Source organism: Pituophis catenifer, unplaced genomic scaffold (genome assembly GCF_029215685.1).
Source record: "Pituophis catenifer annectens isolate HBS135680 unplaced genomic scaffold, rPitCat1.0.hap2 SCAF_4, whole genome shotgun sequence".
NCBI classification, from domain to species: domain Eukaryota; kingdom Metazoa; phylum Chordata; class Lepidosauria; order Squamata; family Colubridae; genus Pituophis; species Pituophis catenifer.
The window spans coordinates 116,420,563-116,441,366 of record NW_027256884.1 but is presented as its reverse complement, the minus strand read 5'-3'; the positions used below and the strand labels follow the sequence as shown (position 1 = coordinate 116,441,366).

Genomic DNA, 20,804 nt, shown 5'->3' with positions numbered 1-20,804 from the left:
ATCCACCTTGATCAGACACCTTCTATCAGGCATGAAGAATTAGGACCACGTGTAAAGTTCCAGTTAAGTTGCCTAAGTATGGTTTTACTAAGGCTTTATAAAGGGATACTAGTCCTTCACATGATCTTAAGATGAATGAAAATGACAGGGGGGGGGAATTGTAGAAATGTAGACAATTATCTAACAAACTGAATGCTGGGTCAAGCTCCAATATGGCCTTTAAACCAGTTTTTAGAAATTTTAGAATTCCAAAGGGCCACTTAGGCCACCGAGGGCATTTTCTATTGCTAGAGAAAAAGCAAAGTTTTCGGCATTCCAGACAGGATGTCATAGAATGTGACTAATAAAAGTAGATAAAGCTGAAAACATTAAGACTCTTTCAATGCTATAATGATATTGTGTGGCCGTTATATAAATCAAGATGCACTTTAGCAAAATGGCCAGCAGAATCCTCAACAATTTTTTTCTTAAATGCTGAAAGGGACAATAGGCAATTGTCATGCAGTACAGCACAGCAGTCTTAAGAACTGCAATAGCAATTTAGGATTAATTTATCACCTGCCACTATACATTTTTATAAAGTAAGCAAACAAGCACTCAGTTTCTACGTATTTTTAAAGCAGCATTCTTTTATGATAAACCGAGAAACAAATTCAGCAGTGGATATTTAAAAAAATCTAGCAATGCAACAGAATTTTAACGCAAAACTGAGCAAATTATGCTGTATTCAAATTGGTCACTCTCATTATGCTACCTGAAAATAATTTCATTGCATTCTCCCATATCTGTATCTAGTGTGACATTTATTGTTGATTTCTGTATATATTTACATCCAAATTCTTGTTTTGAGTTTACATTTCTACATGGATTTGCAATTAATTGTCATTGGTTCAATTAGACAATATACCACCCATTAAATTGTGCATAGCTATCAAATACTGATAGTTTAAAAACAATGAAAAACTTTGTGGCATTATAAAAGCTAACCACTTTTGTACTAAAAACTTTTGTATAATGGGTATCATTAAGTGCATCACCCAATGCATGGCATATTATTCTTGGCAAGTCTAGAGAAGGGAGGGAAGATTCCGTTCTATGAAGAACGGTTTGCAGGAATTGGGTATGGCTAATCTAGAGAAAAGAAGGACTAGGGGGGACATGATAGCAGTATTCCAGTATTTGAGGAGCTACCACAAAGAAGAGTGGGTAAACTTATTTTCTAAAGCACCAGAAGGCAAGACAAGAAACAATGGATGGAAACTAATCAAGGAGAGAAGCAACCTAGTATTAAGGAGAAACTTCATTACAATGAGGACAATCCGCTAGTGGAACAGCTTGCCTTCAGAAGCTGGGTGCTTCATCATTGGAGGTTTTTAAGAAAAGACAGGACAGCCATCTACCTGAAATGACACAGGGTCTCCTGCTTGAGCGGATTAGAAGACTTCCAAGGTCCCTTCCAGTTCTATTCTGATTGATTGATTGATTGATTAAACAATGTACAGGTAGGTAGTCTTTGACTTACAACCAGTTGCTTAGCAATGGTACAACAGATCTACCGTGGGACTTCTTACTACCCAGATTCGAAGTTCTGACAGACATCCCACTCTGCTATGGCCATGTGACTGAACCTCAGGCACTTGGCAACACAATCACATTTACAGTCATTTGTAGCATCCTGTGGTCATGTGTCCACATTTTACCTCAGTTTTGCTGAACACCAGCACTTCTGGATTTTAGCAAAATCACATTCATACCATACCATTGGTTCATTTAACAACAACGGCATTCGTTTAAAAACTGTGAATTTGCCTAATGACCATTACAAAAAAAGGTCATAAAATTGTCTCAGTCACGTGACCAACTCATTTTATAACCTTCATGACTTAGGAACTTGATAGGCAGACTCCATTATTATAGTCAGAATTCAAGGACTACTTGTACTGTAGTCAGGAAAAAAAATGAAGGACAGAAGGTAAAGACAGTGTCTTTTAGAAAACAGAATTAAATGTGATGCAGACAATGGAATCAGTTAACACATTACATTTTATTGTTGTTTAATTCTTGGGCGTAGTGTTGATGAATTGATGGATTCTAGTTTAGTTCTTTTACTGTGAAACAGATCTTGGGTGAGGTAGAAAAAAAAATAAAGTGATTTGATTCCACCAGCTTTCTCCTCAGGACTTTTACTCATAGCCCTGGAAGATTTGTCATAGGGCAAATACTGTAGTTTTAGAAATACAAAAGTGATTCTCCAACCCTTATCTAATACTTCTCATCCTCCTCTCCTCATTATTATTTCTTCTTGTGAAATGAGACACATAAAAGAATCTACTGTTGCAGGGGAACTGGGAGCCTGGATATTAACACAATCAATGAACCATGAGTAGCTACACAGCGTCAAGCTACATACAGTGCCCAGCATGAGAATTATTCTGGAATACAACTCATCTATTTATCTTCAGTACTTACATCAGACTGCTGACCTATAAAATGTACATCTGAGTGGATTTCAAAGACCTAAGTTCAAATCTCTCCTAAGGGTCTAACAAAATATTAGAAGCAGCAGCAAATGGCTGTGATATCACTGCCCTGCAAAACCTCTGTATGAGACAGAGACATGGTGTAATGGATGCATAAAGATTGGGAAGTATTTGTTAACAACAACGGAATGGAGATGTTAATGACTGTTGGACAGCAAGCTACAGAATACTTTGAAATGCCGCCACAGTTGATTCTGGGATTATTCCTACAGCAGCACTTCCATACATGTGTTGTACACGCAACGGTCCCAATTCTGCAGCTGACACTCTTAGTCCAAATATCAAAACTCAGTTTTTTGTGTGTTTGTTTATGTGCTGCCCCACTCACACACACACGATATCACTTCTGGAATTTGTGCTTGTGAGGGAAAAAAATGAAACTTTGATTTTGGTTTTGTTGGTTAGAAAGATTTGGTGCTATAGAAACGGCTAGTTATACCATGTTTTCCTGAAAATAAGACCTGTCTTATATTTTTTTGAACCCCGAAATAAGCGCTTGGCTTTATTTTCAGGGAGGTCTTATTATTTTGGGGCGCATGGAAAAAACCAGAGGAAATGGTGGGGACCCTTTTTGCATGCATTTAAATATTTTCAGGGAGGGCTTATTTTCAGGGGGGGGCTTATTTTAGTGCCTCAAAAGCCCGATTGAGCTTATTATCAGGGGAGGTCTTATTTTAGGGGAAACAGGGTATATTAATATGTAAACGCAAAATGTTGAGGTTGGAGTGTATTTATCTTATACTGTGCTAGGAAGGGTTAGAAGTCAATGGGTCTTTCACACCCATTTTTCCCGTCCCTTTTCCTTTCCTTAATTTCCTATTTTCTTTTCTTTTTCTTTTTTGTATTTTATACAATAAAAATAAAAAAAAGGAAAGAGGTAACTTCCAATGAGTGCTAAGCAACCAGTTATAAATTGAGGATTGCCTGTAACTGAGAACGCTGGTGGGAATAACGCATTGTAAGCCGCCCTGAGTCTCTGGAGAAGGGCGGTATATAAATTAAAGCAAAAAAAAAAGAATAGATTGTTACGAGGATTATGTCGTCTATCCCAAATGCTCAAAGGAAGCAGCTCTTCCATTTTCGCAAATCTATATCCGTAATGTGTTTGAGCAGATGCTATTGTATTGCTTATTTTTTCTTCCCCCCCACAGCAAGCATCTTCTGCGGATTTAATGATCAGGAACATCCTTCTGATGCATGCTGGAAGATATGGCTGCAGGGTGCAATCTACAGCAGATAGTATATCAGATGAGGCAGAACTTCTTGTTAGGGGTGAGTATACTAATCACAGAAGACAAGATCAGCATAAATAATTGCACAACCCAGTTGAAATATAGACATTGATGCTGATCTCATGGCTATGGGGTTGTTGTTGTTGTTTTTAAATAACTTTATTAAAAATTACGTTATACAAATAAAACTTGATATTACTAACTAGATAATACAGAACTACATTTTTTAAAAAAATGAAAAAGCACAGAAAAAGGAAAGAAGAAAGAAAGGAAAGTAAGAAAAATAGAAGAAACTTCATTCCCAGCAGCTATAATCAACACTAACTTATCGCAGTCTCTTAAAATACAACCATACCAGAGGTGAGTTTCAGCAGGTTCTGACCAGTTCTGGAGAACTGGTAGTGGAAATTTTGAGTAGGTCGGAGAACCGGTAAATACCACCTCTGGCTGCCCCCTCCCCCATCTATTCTCTGCCTCCCGAGTCCCAGCTGATCGGGAGGAATTGGGGATTTTGCAGTAACCTTCCCCTGGAGTGGGAAGGGAATGGAGATTTTACAGTATCCTTCCCCTGCCACGCCCACCCAGCCACGCCCACCAAGCCATGCCACGCCCACCAAGCCAAATCCAGAGAACCAGTAGTAAACATTTTTTAAACCCACCACTGAACCATATCCCCCTTTTTCATTTCATATCTCACCCCATTCTCTATAAGCCCAACTCTAAAACCTCATCTTTCTATATTAATCAATTAGAGTTCATTACAAGTTATCAGAAATAAAAACATCAATATTATCCCAAAGGTCCTTTTTCAGGAGGCAACTGGACTTTCTTGCTTTTTCTTTGAAGACATTTTGCTTCTCATCCAAGAAGCTTCTTCAGCTCTGACAGGATAGCGGGGAATGGAAGGATTTATATTCCTTGCAGACAGCTGGTCATTTGCATCCTTCTAGAGAGTTGTTGAGGCCACCTAGAGGTTTATCTGGGTCCTCAGGGTCACCTGAGTAGTGCTCCTGGTTCCTTTAGTCTGCAGTTTTTTCCTCTGGAAATCCATTCATACTCCCACAACCATTTGAAGGGTGTTTATCCCAAATTGCATAGCTAAATAGCCATCCAGTCAGCGCTGAAGAAGCTTCTTGGATGAGAAGCAAACTCATCTGGGATCGCCAGAGCCATGGAGAAGGAAAAAACTTTTCTTCTTTCACATGGCTCTGACGATCCAAGCCCTGACGATCTGCTAACCAGGCAACTCAGCTGGGATCGCCAGAGCCATGGAGAAGGAAAAAAGTTTTCCCCCTCCAGCTTGCTTACCTTAGCTGCTTGCCTTGCTTCGCTTGCCTGAATCCATTCCATCAGCAAGCCACTCCCTGCCTGCAATCAAGCAAGCAGGGAGTTGTGGACTTCAACTCCCAGAATTCCTCAGCCAGCAAAACAAAGCTGGCTGAGGAATTCTGGGAGTTGAAGTCTACAAGTCTTAAAGTTGCCAAGGTTGGAGACTCCTGTTCTATTGGGTAAGTTTTTTTCCCCTTTGGGATCTTTAAAAAAAATAGTTAATTGGGTTTTTTTTTTAGTTGTTCTTTTTTAGACCTAGCCATTTAAAGTTTAGGAAGTTTTAAATTTAGCTTTCATATAAAAATAAAAATAAAATAAAATAAAATAAAATAATATTTGTGCAGCTTTCTGAGATTTAGTATGTTTTTGTAGTGTTTTCACTCTAACTACACAAACACACAAAATCTCACAAAGCTGTATGTGGAATTTTGTGTGTGTAAAGTGTGAAAGTGGGGTTTTGGGGCTTTTTGTGGCTGTGTGAGGTTCCTGCTTGTTTCAGGGGCCATTTTGGGTCTAGCACAGCTGCTTTTACATTGTGGGTGAGCCAGTTGATGTTTTTTAATTTTTATTTGGTGTGCGTTGGAAGAGGGGTAGTCTTATACGGAGAGTATAGCCCAAATCCTATATTTTAACAGGAAAATTCGGGGGTCGTCTTATACGCCCAGTCATCTTATACGCCGGAAAATACGGTAAACACATCAAAAGGCAATTATAGGTGGACCTCAATTTAGGACCAATTGTTTAATGACCATTCAACATTACAATGGCTTGAGAAAGATATTGTAAAACATTGTACTGCCTCTCCATGACCATATCTGGGTGCTTGGCAATCTATTCGCAGTTTGATTGCTAAGCAATGGTTTTATTTATTATTATTTGTTTGTATCCCATCTTTATTATTTTTACAAATATTCAAGGCAGAAAACATATCCAACATACTTCCTTCTCTTATTTTTACCACAACAACAGTAACAACCCTGTGAGATGAGGTGAAAGAGAGTGGCTGGCCCAACAATACCCAGTTGGCTTTCATGGTTAAAGGCAGGACTTGAACTCATGGTCTCTTGCTGGTGCCTTAACCACTAGACCAAACTGGCTCTCTTATCCCATTTATACTCTTCTCTTCTGGCTTCCCCAGAAAGTCAGTGGGAAAGCTGGCAGGGGAAGTTGAAAGCTGCTGCCATCTACCAAGAGGCGTGTCTTCCATGCACTTCCCTTCTGAGCATGTGGGGTGCTGAATTTCTTCTATGGGGTTGAAGAAACAGAGCTCAGATTCCAAAGATCTCAGTTCCATTCCTGCAGCCAGCTGGAAAAAATTCTTTTCCAGGCATGGAAAGTAGTCAAATTGCTCTGGTGAGGTACAGAAACAGATCCCAGATCAGTGGTGGGTTACCCCCGGTTTGGACCAGTTCTATAGAACAGGTAGTAAAACCGGTGGGAGACTCCGCCCATTGACCTCGACATCATCAGGAAGTGAGCATACGTGCGCGGCCCCCGTTGCGAACCGGTAGTAAAGGTAAGTAGAACCCACCCCTGCCCCAGATGATCTCAAAGACACAAACTCCATTCCTGCAGCCTGTTGCTGCAGTTCCCTTCTGAACACAGAGGGGAGCTGAACTCCTTTGGCAGAGTGAAGAAACAAGAGTTCAAATCCCAAAGACCTAAGCTTTGTTTGCCAAACGGCCTTTCGCAAGGCCAGTTCAAGCATTATAGCTAGTCCTCGGATTATGGCCGCAACGGAGCCCAAAATTTCTGTTGTTAAGTGAATTTTGCCCCTTTTTATGACCTCTCTTGCCACAGTTGTTAAGTGAATCACTCCAGGTGTTAAGTTAATAACCTTGGTAGTACAAGGGTTTAAGGCACCCTGTTATTAAGCTGCTTAAGACCAGCTGCCTGCAATTACTGCAGGGTTCGAATCTCGCCAAGGCTCAAGGTTGACTCAGCCTTCCATCCTTTCTAAGGTAGGTGAAATGAGGACCCAGTTTGTGGGGGCAATAAGCTGACTTTGTATAAATATACAAAAGGATGAAGGCTATTGCTGAGCACATTGTAAGCCGCCCTGAGTCTTCGGAGAAGGGCGGCATATAAATCAAATTAAAAAAAAAAAAAATAACAGGGTTGTAAAGTGAATCTGGCTCCCCCATTGACTTTGCTTATCAGAAGGTTACAGAAGGGGATCATGCAATCCCAGGACCCTGCAATCGTCATAAATATGAATCAGTTGCTGAGCGTCTGAATTTTGATCACATGGCAGTGGTCGTAAGTGTGAAAAATAGTCATAAGTAACTTTTTGTTAGTGCCATTGTAACTTTGAATGGTCATTAAAGGAACCGTTTGTAAATTGAGGACTACTTGTACTACTAAAATCTGCCTTCTGCCCTTAAAAAGTCAGTTGTTGCTGAACAGACTACCGTGTTTCCCCAAAAATAAGACCCTGTGTTATATTTTTTTGAACCCTGAAATAAGCGCTTGGCCTTATTGCCATGCACTCAAAAGCCCGATTGGGCTTATTATCAGGGGATGTCTTATTTTGGGGGAAACAGGGTAGCAATGTTTAGGTGTACCTTCATAGCTTGCATAAGAATGAGGTATAGTTCATTCCTTTTCATATTATTGAAGAATCAAATTTTTTAGCTCAATTTTTGATACTGTTCCAGAACAAATTTGCTCTTCCTATTGGGATTCAGCCTTGCTAACTTTTATTTATTTGCACATCTTACCAGCTTCCTGTGTTTTTCACTTGGCATGACATACGCATGCAGTAAAGTCTATTGCCTAGTGTTTCTTGATTTGCTTCCCTGTATAATTCAGGATAACTCAGAACCATAACATTCTTATCAGTTCATTATGTGAACGTAGGACTACCTTATTACTCCAGTAAAATCTTGATACACTGAATCAATACCCATTTCATAGTCAGCTGTATTAACTTCTCCAGAATGCTTAAAGTTGTCAGGTTTCTTGCCTTTTTATTCTGTATTTCACAGAATCTTTGGCGACGCCGTTTTATATTGAAACTCTTTATAATCTCTAATATGTGCTGTGCAGCCCTACAAAGGTTTTTTTTTTTTTTTTTTTGCTAAAAGATAAATGCACAGCTGGATCAAATCTCCACACCTGTAATTTGCAAACAAAAAGTATTTTATTTAAATGGATGACACTCTTTTCCAACCGCAAATTGAAAGTGTGTGGGACAGTTAAGAATTATAGAGCTTTATTTCTGCGAATCTATTCATAGCCTAATGCTTTTGTAACAAATGATCAGACAGATAATTCCCCTCATTTTGTTCTGCTTAAATTCTCTATTTCTAGATAAAGTTGCTTCTCTTCTCTTCTCTTCTCTTCTCTTCTCTTCTCTTCTCTTCTCTTCTCTTCTCTTCTCTTCTCTTCTCTTCTCTTCTCTTCCCTCCCCTCCCCTCCCCTCCCCTCCCCTCCCCTCCCCTCCCCTTCCCTTCCCTTCCCTTCCCTTCCCTTCTCTCCAAGTCCCCATTTACATGATAACTTCTTCCTTATTCAAACAAGTTTACTCTCGAAAGCTTGACAGATATAACTCTTTTAGTCTCTATATGGGGTTTAGATTGCATTCTCCATAACTCGGCTTGGGGCCATCTATTATGTTTGAGATTACAAAGCACACCCAAAGTGCAAACCACAAAGAATCAGCTGTTTTCCAAGAAATCCCACTGGTACATTACAAAAAAGTATTTGTCAGAAGAGTCCGTACTCTTTTTAAATAGTAATAGTAATCATAATCATAATCCACCAGAGTCAGTTGAGGAAGAAAAAAAAGGCATTGGAAAAATACTTGAAGGACTATGAAGAAGATGCACTGAGGCTTGTACACCACAAAGAGTACACCTGAGAGATCAAACTGGATTACCAGAAAGACCAAATTAAGCATAGAAAAGAGACATGGCAAGGCAAAATACTACTATATGGCAAAACAAACAGCAACAAGATCTGGCAATGTCTATGAACAAGAAAACTGAAGAGACAGAGGGGCTAATTCTGGCTGTACAAGATCAAGCCTTAAGAACAAAGCCAGAATGGAGGAGACAGCAACAAATAGCAAATGCCACCTATATAAAGAAGCTGAAGAAACAACGAACCACTTAGTAAGCTGCTACAAGAACAGAAAGATCTTGCATAGAGCCATGGTGGTGCAGTAGTTGGAATGCAGTATTGCAAGCTGACTCTACCTTCCCTCTGCCAGCAGTTCAATCCTGACTGGCTCAAGGTTGACTTAGCCTTCCATCCTTCCAAGGTTGGTAAAATGAGAACCCAGATTGTTGGGGGAAAATATGCTGACTCTGTAAACCACTTAGAGAGGGCTGTAAAACACTACAAAGCAGTATATAAGTCTAAATGCTATTGCCATTGACTATAAACAACAGCATGACAAAAGTAGCACAACGGTGAGTAGAAATATCTGCAATAAATAGCATTTAGACTTATATGCAGCTTCACAGTACTTCACAGCACTCTTTAAGCAGTTTACAGAGTCAGCATATTGCCCCCAACAACCTGGGTCCTCATTTTACCGACTTCAGAAGGATGGAAGGCTGAGTCAAGTCAGGATTGAACTCCTGGCAATGGGCAGAGTCAGCCTGCAATATTGCATTCTAACAACTGCACCACCACAAGATAGTGGGACCACAAGATATTCCAAGTAATATAAAATAAAGATGCTAAAATGTTCTGGGACTTTAGAATTCAAACAGACAAGCACCTGTCACTTAACACACCAGACAATGATTGTTGATAAGAAAGATGATAAAGTCTGGATTTTTCAGAACATGGAGATAGCAGAAGAGAAAGAACTGGAGAAAAATCACAAAATGCAAAGACCATATAGAAGTAGAACAACTTTGAAAAAATAAAGCAAAGATAGCAACAACGGTAATAGTGCCTTGGATGCCATCTCCAAACATCTGGAGGACCACACGAACACCATTGGCATTGACAAAAATCACCATCAGTCAATTGCAAAAGTCAGCTTTAGTTAGAACAGTTTACATCTGCAACACCATCCAACAATAGCATCTGCCTATCCCAGGGCTTGGGAAGAACTTGCTAGGTGGATAAAAATGCCAAATCCAGGCTAAACATCTGGTTGACTGTGTGACAAACACAGATGATAAAAGCAGATTTAATTTAGGAGATGCCCTGTGGTTTGCTCCCTTCATCCTTTTCTTGCAAACTACACATTCTCTGTGTGAAACTGGATTTGCGTGGAGGACCTCTCATACTGATTTTACTCTTGCCCAAAGAAAAGCTTCATATTTTCAGCTTCCAGGATTCCAGTCCCCTGCAATCACTTGTTAATATAGGACACTTTGGCTTAGGTGATATTTTTTAAACCTTTCTTTCCGGTTTTGATTAGAGGAGAGCTGTGATTCTTCTATAGATTTCTGCCATGCTAGATGTCTACATGCTCTAGACAAATTGAGGATTATCAGTGCTTATCTCTTTTTATAGCCTTTTCAGACATTATTCGCTGTCCTCTAAGAGTGACCTGACAGGGGATAAGGCCTCCACTAAATCTCAAATCTTCTTGAGAATGAATTAGACCCTGCAGCTGAGAAAAAGCAGGCATCATCTTGGAACTTTTCTTTCATATCTACGACTTTCTATAACATTTTGCCTGATAAAGAGCTTTGGAGAAGTCCAAACTTGCAACACGTTTTTAATGCATTTTGCTGATTCTTAATCTTTTGATTGTTTTTTTTTCCATACTAATAACTACAGTGTGCTAGCCTTGTATTACATTCAGCATCATGTTTGCTAATTTCCTGGATTTCCACAGGCATTTGACAGAGTAGAAAACAGGATTCAGAGGACTTAACAGACTTTTCTTTCAAATTCTGCAGGTCTCTTACTTTTGTTCTAAAGCAGCTCTTTTAAAAGATATGCAGGACAATAGTGAGGAATTCGGGGTCTCATCATGTAGCGTGGGCAGGGATCAGAAATCATTTCATTTCTCTTTAAACTCAGCTGTATCCAGCTTTTTATGTGGATACAGGTCAAGAACTGGTGAGAACGTTTCTCCATAGGTGTTTCCTTGTTTCCTCAAAACTCACCGCAAGAGGTTGCTCCATGTCCACAAATGTGTAAATTGCAAGGATACCGTGTTGTATATTTTCTTTTGTGCGTACCCTCCAACATTTCACAGGTGAAAATTGTATCTTGGCCCTGTGTTGGTAAAATTGAAGAGTCGAATCTAGCAACTCGTTGTCTAGAAGGTAACAGAGAGCTAACCCAATAACCAACCTTACCTAACACAAAGGTGTGTGTGCATTCAGATCATAGCATAATAAAGTTGCAAGGCACCGTATCACATATGTTACTGAATATACCTTTCTGCTTCAGAGTACAGTGTCCTCTGAGCTCAACTTGATTCTAGGTAAGTTCATGGGCATTTCCATGGCTTGATCTTGGCAGTGGTACAAAAGTGGTTTCCCATTGTCATAATTGCAGAGATATTTTTTTTCAGTCCTCCTTTATCTCTACAAATAAAAGCTCTGCTTCTGTCTGCTGTCAGTCATAGGACTGCTTTTGTTGTGGAATGGATTTGTCCTTGAATCTTCAGTTTGAGGTCAACAAGCATGCCAGTTATACATGGAAGCTCCTAAGGTTCAGCTACTTCCTTGCAACTTTTCCTTGAAGCAATTATTCTTTTTCTTTCTTTTTTTCAAATGCTTCATAGCCTGAGGATTCTGCCTGACCTAAGATTCTCACTGATGCTGGAAAGGCTTTAAATGAAACCACCAAGTCTATTCACACAAGTTTGGGGTTAGGGTTACTCGACTCTATACTTCCAGACTGAGAGTGCAGAGCCACCTCTGTGTTCACAGATGACCTGCACAAGACCATGCCTTCTTTAAATCTGAAGGACGACTTAATATAGTATCCAATTCCACAAACTCTGGGTGGCTCCCATAAAACGTAAATATAATTAAAAAACCACAATTGAAATAATCACTTAGAAGGAATCATTATTGATTCTGAGTGGCTCAAGGTTGACTCAGCCATCCATCCTTCTGAGGTTGGTAAAATAGGACCCAGATTGTTGGGTGCAAGATGCTGACTCTGTAAATCACTTAGAGAGGGCTGTAAAAGCACTTTTACACCACTGTGAAGTGGTATATAAGTCTAAGTGCTATTGCTATTTCTCAGTTGATTTGGTTACCTTATGGAACACAATGCTATAGAAACTGAAGCAAGCCCTTATTACAATTTTAGAAGGGATTCAAAACATATTTATTTTCCTAGGCTTTCAAAATTCTATTGCTTTGCTGTTGTTGTTTTTAATGGACATTTGTGCAGTACTTTGTAAGTAAGTGTAATGAAGGGAGCAAGTGACAGACAAACCATCCTTTGCAAACTACAATGGCTGGATTAATGTGAGACAGTAAGTCATACACTAGCCAGCTACATTATGGTTTGGTGAAATTCATGAAATAAGCAGCAGGATGAAAATCAGAAATTCATAGAATGTGACTCAAGAATAGATTGCTCTATTTGAGTATTCTATAATCATTCCTATTTAACATGAAATCTTGATGGACAATTGGTGCTTTTTCAGCAAGTCTGAAGAATTGGACAAACAACGAAAGTTCATTTAAAAAAAAAATATTTTTAATTAGACAGTTCCTGGTAACATAATCATGATAGTGACTGTGAGCACACGCATGCACACACACACACACACACACACATATATACACATACACACACAAAGAAATGTGCCATCTTCCTTCTCAAGATACAGGGCATATTTATTAAAAAGAAGATCCTGCTTTCACTACAAAGATTAATGCAAGGCTGCACCAAAAGCTAGCCAGAGCCTCTTTCCATTCTTACCTGTGCATCAGTTGAATTTAAAGATCAAAAATCTACCTGGAAGCTGAGATTTTTTTTTTAAGGGTTAAAATTCTCTCCTGTTGAGAGAAATAATGAAGCTCCGAGCACCACTTTCTGCACAGACTCTTTTGAAATGAATAAGAGCAGCCATCGAGCCCCACTGTCTACAGAGTACAAAAGTAATAAATAAATTCACACAATATGTACCTTAAACAAATGAAGAAAATATACTGCAGACCAATTGGGCCTTGGCCAATTAAAAAAAAATCTGTATATATTAGTCAATTACGTTTTGGAGTTTTAGAATCCCATATGCTCATAATCTGAAATGTTTAATGTGAAGAACATCAGAACTCTTGTCTGTCTGTAGGTCAGCCTGATAATTCTCCCCCCAAAAAAAATCCATCCAGAAGAAAATCCCACATGCATCAGTAGAAAGGAATGAGAGGGGCAGATATGGTCTTCTTCTCAGTCATTCCCCAACCACAAGACCTATAGTAGGAGTGTCAAACTCAAGGCCTGGGTCCAGATCCGGCCCACAGGGTACTTAGATCTGGCCTGTGGGGCCGCCCTGGAAACAGTGAAGGACCAGCCCACGGTGCTTCTGCCAACAAAATGGAGCCCCAAGCTCCGTTTTCACTGGCAGAAGGTTGCTGTGGCAGCCGAAAATGGAGCTCGGGAGCACGTTTTTGCTGGCAGAGTGCTTGGGCCGCCACAGACGCCCACGACACAAGTGACATTGAGTTGGCCACACCCACCCTGGCCACACCTTCCCCCCCCCCGAGGTCAAACACAACCCTGATGTGGCCCTCAATGAAATCGAGTTTGACACCCCTGACCTAGAGTGTAACTACTTTTCAAGGACTAAAAAAAATTTAAAAACTATGATTTCCATGTTCTCCTACTGTCAGAGCCATTTGAGATAACGCAAGTCACAAAACAGATACCACACCAACTACTAGAAGTCTATCTTACTGTAGAATGTAATAACAGAATCTTAAAAACTGGCAGGAAACTATCTCCCCTGTTAGTCTAAAGAATCAAGAACCAAGGTGAAATAAATCTTGAGGGTTTTTTTTCCTTACTCTGCCTGTATGTCTGGGCAAAGCTTATGTTCATATAACATTTGAATCCTTTCTTCAAGGCCATCTGCATACTCAACTGTACAGGTAGTACTAGTTCAGTGACTACAATTGGTTACAATGAAATGTGTCAGGGTAATGCAGATTTAAAGCTGACCAGCCATTGTGGCCCTTTAAGACTGAGGATGAGTCAGCAGGGTTATTGCCCTTTATAGCTGCCTATATAAGGGAGGCCATTAGAGAGCGTCACTCTCTCTCCAATGCAGATGTGTGTGTCTGCATTATAGTTCTTCGTGTAGAGTTGAAGAAGTCTGATTGCTTGCCTAGCTTTTGCTTAGCACGTGTATGTATATATACTGTATATAACTTGTATATAAACCACTGTTTGTAAAGACAAAACCTCTGTGTCTTGTATTTTGCTCCTGGGTTGTCTCAAACTAGCAGTCACACTCTACACACTCTGACAAAATGGACACTTAAGTGTTAACTTTCTCAGATAGACAATCATACCTCTGTAATATTCTTATCATTCTTGATTTTAATGCTCATCCCAGATTCAACGGCCAAGAGATTCTTCACAGTGTAGCTTCACAGTTGGAAGGAAGACTTTAAAACAGTCAGTTCTTTGGCATAATCTCAGATTGCTTCATTTGAAGGCAAACATTATATTTTTTAATGACTTAGCTTTAGATTTAAGTCCCTGTGTACTGTGTTTCCCGAAAATATGACCTACTCAGAAAGTAAGTCCTAGCTTGATTTTTACAAGTGTGCCCAATATAAGACCCACCCCCGCCCCAAAATAAGCCCTTATTAAGACCCGCCCACTCCAGGGTGCATATGTAAAAATTAAGCTAGGATGGGATGGGGGTGGGTTGGAGCTGTTCTACTACTTAACTTTGGATAGTTGCAGCCAGGCCTCACGCATCTCAGCTCATTTCTTTTGCTGTAGCCAGCAAGGCTTTCCTGATGGCCTCTGTAGCGGATAACAGAGCTCCGGAAATGGGCCGAAATGTGCGAGGCCTGGCTGCAACTATCTGAAGCCGAAGAAGTTCCTGAAGGCCTCTGAGAGCAAAAAGGAGGCCGGGGGGCAATGAGTGCAAGTGAGGTGAGTCAGTGGATGACGTCCTCCCCAAAAATAAGACCTAAGTGCCTTTTTTTTGGTAGCAAAAAAATATAAGGCAGGGTCTTATTTTGGGGGAAATACGAATGTATTATCCTGTTCCTCAAAGTTCCACTTGTAAGTACAGGTATATTTTCCTACATATTTTAAATCTTTAATTCTTTGAATGGTTTCTTCATTTCAAAAGGCAGGATGGACATGAGCTGCCTTTGTAAAGTTTATTAAATTTAAAAGATTTTAGAAGGTACAGGAAAAACTGTGGCAGCAAATGGTATAAGAGTATCTACAAGTATTTATTTTTATCCTGCTTTTATTATTTTTATAAATAAGGCAGTGAACATAACTAATACTCTTTCCAGTGAGATGGATGGCATATAAATTTCATGAGTTTAATTAATAAATAAAATTAACTATGTGTCAGCTTTGGAAGCCATTTTAGCCCGGAAGCTTCCATGCTGCCACCTTCTCATGTGTGGGAAACTGGGAGGGGGGATTTAGTAGAGGGGTTGTCTGTAGACATAATAGCATTCATCCTGTCGGTCAAGGTCAGGACAATCCTGCATCTGGAGGAGTGGTCGGAGTGAGGTCTCGAGATGGGACGGCGGTTGATTGGAGCATGTGATTGAGGAGTGAGGGGATGGTTTTGAGGTTTGATTTACTGAGGGAAAACCCGGACCTCTCAGATTCGGGTTTTCCCAGATGTGCCAGTTTACCTATTCTAATAAATAGAACTTTGAAAAATGCTTGCTTCAGAGTCTTTACTTGGAGTTTCTGGAACGTTGGCACTATGGAGTTTACTGGGAGGTTTTATATCAGCCACTTTGTCCTATCCCAACACCATCAACACAATATGATGGAGTATTTGTGTCCAGCTCTAGTCTTCTTCAAAGGCATTTACTGGTGAAATATGTGACAACGCAAAACCCATGACCTTCATACTTGTGTCTGACATAAGAACAAAAGTACAAAAAAGGAGAATGATACTGTGGCATCAACATGTGTTGTAATTTTATCACATTTGCAGCTACCACAGATCTCTAGGTCTTGTTCTCAAAAGATATATAAAAAGTACCATTAAATAGGAGTTAATATTACTGTTATATTTTGGCAATATTTTAAGTCAGTTCTTTATCTTTAAAAACATATTCATTATAGTAGTGAAAAAGACATTAGCCATATTTTTGCATCTTTACTTTATGGAAATTAGTAGGGCTTGCTTCTTAATAGTTGTACAATAATGGTTAACAGTAATTTCTCGACTAATAATGGCAATTCCGGGCTAATAATGTTCTGCAGACTATATTAGCCTATTTTATTTATTTCGTTTGCATTCAACTATACCTTTCCAAGGTATAAATGTGTGTTTATTCTTTTTCGCTATCTCTCCATTTTATTTTCACCACCTGCTGGGTTGAATCATGTTGAAAGATGTTGGCTCAAAAATATCCAATGACTTTCCTAACTGAGAAAGGATTTGAATCTGAATATTTTTCTGGTCCACGTCTGGCACCCGTAATCATGACACAGCCCCTTAAAATACCTGTAAGGTTACTCGTCACCAAATTATGCTAGTCAATCTGGATAAATTAGCAGACTAGATGATGTATGTGCAGTGCAATAATGGTGAATTAAAATCGGTGCATTCAACCTACCTACCTACCTTCTTTCCTTCTTCTCCTTCTTTTACTCCTTGTTTCTTTCCTTCTTTCCTTCCAGGTCCACCTGGCCCTCCTGGGGTTGTCATTGTTGAAGAAATCACAGAAGTCACTGCAACTCTTTCGTGGACTCCTGGAGCAGACAACCACAGCCCTATCACGTCTTACAACTTGCAAGCGCGAAGTCCGTTTTCACTTGGCTGGCAGACTCTGAAAACAGGCAAGATATTTTTTTTATTATTATTATTATTTAGCATCAATCAAGCACGTTCATTAGATTCATTAGGTCAGTGGTGGGTTTCACATTTTGTTACTACTGGTTCGTCCCACCCGCCTTCCGTGCATGCGCCCAGCCTCAAAAACATGCCTAAACAGGGCAGCATAAAGTCGGGGGAAGTGATCAGGCCACCCGCGATTTCCACTACCAGTATACCCAAACCGGTCTGAACTGGCTGAATACCACCTCTGCATTAGTTGCTTCAGCAGAAGACTCCTGATATGGAAAAGCGAAACAGGATCTTTCTTTCTTTCTTTTTTTTCCTATTGTCTTTTCCAGTTCACACCAGTGTTTGGGAATTTAGCAAGACATGGCTTTTCTCCCCTATTATTTTGTTTTTGTTTCTGACCATTTTCTGCTGAGAGAAAATCTGCCTTTTTTTTTTGTGAGAATCTCCATTGAAATGAACTACAGCAATCCAAAGATGGCATAGTTCTTTTATCCAGATGCTATGAACATCATTACATGGACACAGATGTGTTTGTTGTCTGTGCTTCCATAATTTTTTTCTTGCAAAACATGCCTATAATGCAGTGGTGAAATGTAAAATTTGTTACTACCGGTTCTGTGGGCATGGCTTGGTGCGGGGGTAATGTGACTGAGTGGGCGTGGCCAACTTTTTTTTTTTTTACTTTTAAATGCTTTTAAAAGACTGACGATCCCAGCTGAGTTGCCTGATTGTCAGAGGCTTTTGTTTTCTTTTAAAAGCTTTTTTTTTTTTTTGCTTTTAAAAGAAAAAAAAGCCTCTGACGATCAGGCAACTCAGCTGGGATCAGAGTTGCCAGAGCCTTTTAAAAGCATTTTTTTACAACCTCTTTAGTTGTAGAAAAAATGCTTTTAAAAGGCTCTGACGATCCCAGCTGAGCCGCGCGATCATCAGAGGCTTTTTTTTTTACTTTTAAAAGCATTTTTTCTACAACTTCTTCAGCCGAAGAGGTTTTAGAAAAAATGCTTTTAAAAGTAAAAAAAAAAAAAAAAGGCTATATACATTATATATACATTATATATCTATATACATTATAGCAGGGGTGAAATGCTCCCGATTTGAACCGGATCACCTGATCCGGTAGCGATGGCGGTGGGTGGCTCGGAGAACCAGTAGCAAAAATGCCCAGCTGAACCACGCGATCATCAGAGGCTTTTTTTTTACTTTAACTTTTTTTTACTTTTAGAAAAAATGCTTTTAAAAGTAAAAAAAAAAGGGGTCTGATGATTGCGTGGTTCAGATGGACATGGGGGGGCAGGGATTATTGCTACTGGTTCTCCGAGCCACCCGCTGCCATTGCTACCGGATCAGGCGATCCGGTCCAAATCGGGAGCATTTCACCCCTGCTATAATGTATATAGAGCACAAAGAACCAATCAGAGACCAGCCCTCACTAACCTGCACCAATCAGAAACCAACTTGGCTAAAGGCCAATTAGGACCTAGTTATAAAGACAGAGTCCAGTGGGTCCCTGCTTAATTGCCTGTGGTCTAAAAAGCACATCCCCCTTGCTTCTGAAGGTACCAGGCACAAGTTGCGATCAAAACATCAGGAAATCTGTTTTCTAGACCACAGTCGCTAAATCCTGAAGTCCCACCCCATCTAATAACTACTGGCCATGATAGCCTACAACAATATACAGTTCCTTTTTTCTGTATCACTTGAGATGACATTTCAATGCTGGAAGACCACTGAGTCTTCCACAGTTGATTCTCTCTCTTCTACTGGATCCTTTTATCTCCTTTTTTCTTTTCAGAAGGGATCTTCAAAAGTCATGTCTAAGGTTTCCTTATAAGGTTGGATAAGAGTGTATCCAGAATACATTTCAGAATAAAACAAGGTGGAGATAGTATTCAGAGATTCAGGTCTGACACTATGCCACCAAATACACCCACGTATCTTTAAAGCATAAAAGAAAAAAAATGGAGAGAAGCTAAAAGAGAACTCTGCCCCTAATTTAAATAAAATCTGTATGAAATAGCATTTCATCTCCAAATAGTATTGACATATTTATTTGAGCATAGTTAAATTGCAAAACCTGCATTGCAGCATTTGAAGAAATTTTGAATCTGTTGGATATTTGATCATGAATCTGAAAAAGCAGCTTTGTTATAGAAATTGGCAAAGGTCAAATTCTTAATTGTGCCACTAAGTCTGGGTTGTTTCCTCTAGCTTCAGTTTATTGATTAGAGAGAAATTCTAGGGAGCATGCTTTAATCCTTCGTTCTTCGCAGTTCCTGAACACATAGGGGGTGACCTGGAATCTGCAACGGCAATTGAACTGAACCCATGGGTAGAGTATGAATTTAGAGTTGTAGCAACCAACAAAATTGGAACAGGAGATCCAAGCACACCATCTAAAGTGATCCGAACCAAAGAAGCAGGTAAGACCATCTTCTAGATACGACCAGTTTTAAAATGATTGAGAACTTGGAAGTACCTTAAAGCGTAAGACACACCACTGTGATGCAAGTTTTTATGGAAACCTCAGATACAAGATCAAATATTGGCTGAGATTGTTTGTAGAATCTTAGAGGACAATGACCGTCCTTTCACTGGCATTTGAATGTACTCTTTTTTTTATTCACAGAATCTCTGATTTCTTGCTTTTCTATGACTTTAAACAGCTTCCACTTAAAACACCTTTCTGTCTGAAGCAGGCAGGAAACATCTTTTCCACTTGGATTGCCACTTAAACACTCTATGGTTTTCATTTATCTTCATTCTTCACTTCATCTATCTTCATTATGAATCTTGGTGGCGCAGTGATTAGAATGCAGTACTGCAGGCTACTTCTGCTGCTTGCCAACTGCCTGCAGTTTGGCAGTTCAAATCTCACCAGGCTCAAGGTTGACTCAGCCTTCCATCCTTCCGAAGTGGATAAAATGAGGACCCAGACTGTTGGGGGCAATATACTGACTCTGTAAACTGCTTAGAGAGGGCTATAAAGAGATGTAAAGCGGTATATAAGTCTAAGTGCTATTGCTATGTTGCTTTTGTAATTTGGACTCAGAATCTTTATCGAGGTTTAGAAACATACATACTTACAATATCTAAACTATTCTATTTTCTCAGTTCCTCTGTGAGGTAGGTTAATGTGATAAGTACTAAATATATTATAACCTCTCAATAGTTTAATGGAAAGGTCTGTAGAATCTGCTCCAAGTGTTTACCAGCACATAGAAGAAAAGGATTTCATATCTCTTCTCCAACCTGTCCAAACTATTATGATCTCATTCTCTTATTTTGGGTGTTGGGTAGACTGCAATTTTGTGTCATCTGCATATTTGACACAATACATGGATGATATCAAAGCCTGGAGTGATTCTACTCTTCCACTATGATGTGACTGGTGGTGTTGTTGTTTTCTGAATAGAAAGCATAGAAAAGGCTGCACATATTCTACTCCTAGTCAAGTAACTCGAAGAGAGAATGGGATTTGGAATGGGCAGGGGTGGTATTCACTTACTTTCCCTACCGGTTTGCAAATGTGAGCATGTGTGCATGCGCTTTGCTTGTGCGCACATCTTCTGTGCATGCCCCCGGCCTCAAAAATGTGCCTAAATAGGACTTCATTTCCACTACCGATTTGCCCGAACCGGTCTGAACCAGCTGAATACCACCTCCAGGAATGGGGGAGTATTCCGCATTCTAAATCACTGTCGAACTGCATTGTCCCATCAGGATTCATTTTTTTCCTCAGCCACTTAGAAAATCCAA

General features: G+C 39.7%; 1 protein-coding gene across 1 annotated transcript in view; it reads left to right on the top strand.

Annotated features, from left to right (window-relative positions):
• CNTN5 (contactin 5) overlaps window positions 1-20,804 on the top strand; it is a 273,429-nt gene that overhangs the window by 204,866 nt on the left and 47,759 nt on the right. The window contains exons 12-14 of the mRNA XM_070943988.1: window positions 3,692-3,812; window positions 16,883-17,041; window positions 19,319-19,468. Coding sequence (XP_070800089.1) covers window positions 3,692-3,812; window positions 16,883-17,041; window positions 19,319-19,468 — 430 coding nt within the window. The remainder of the gene's footprint in view (window positions 1-3,691; window positions 3,813-16,882; window positions 17,042-19,318; window positions 19,469-20,804) is intronic.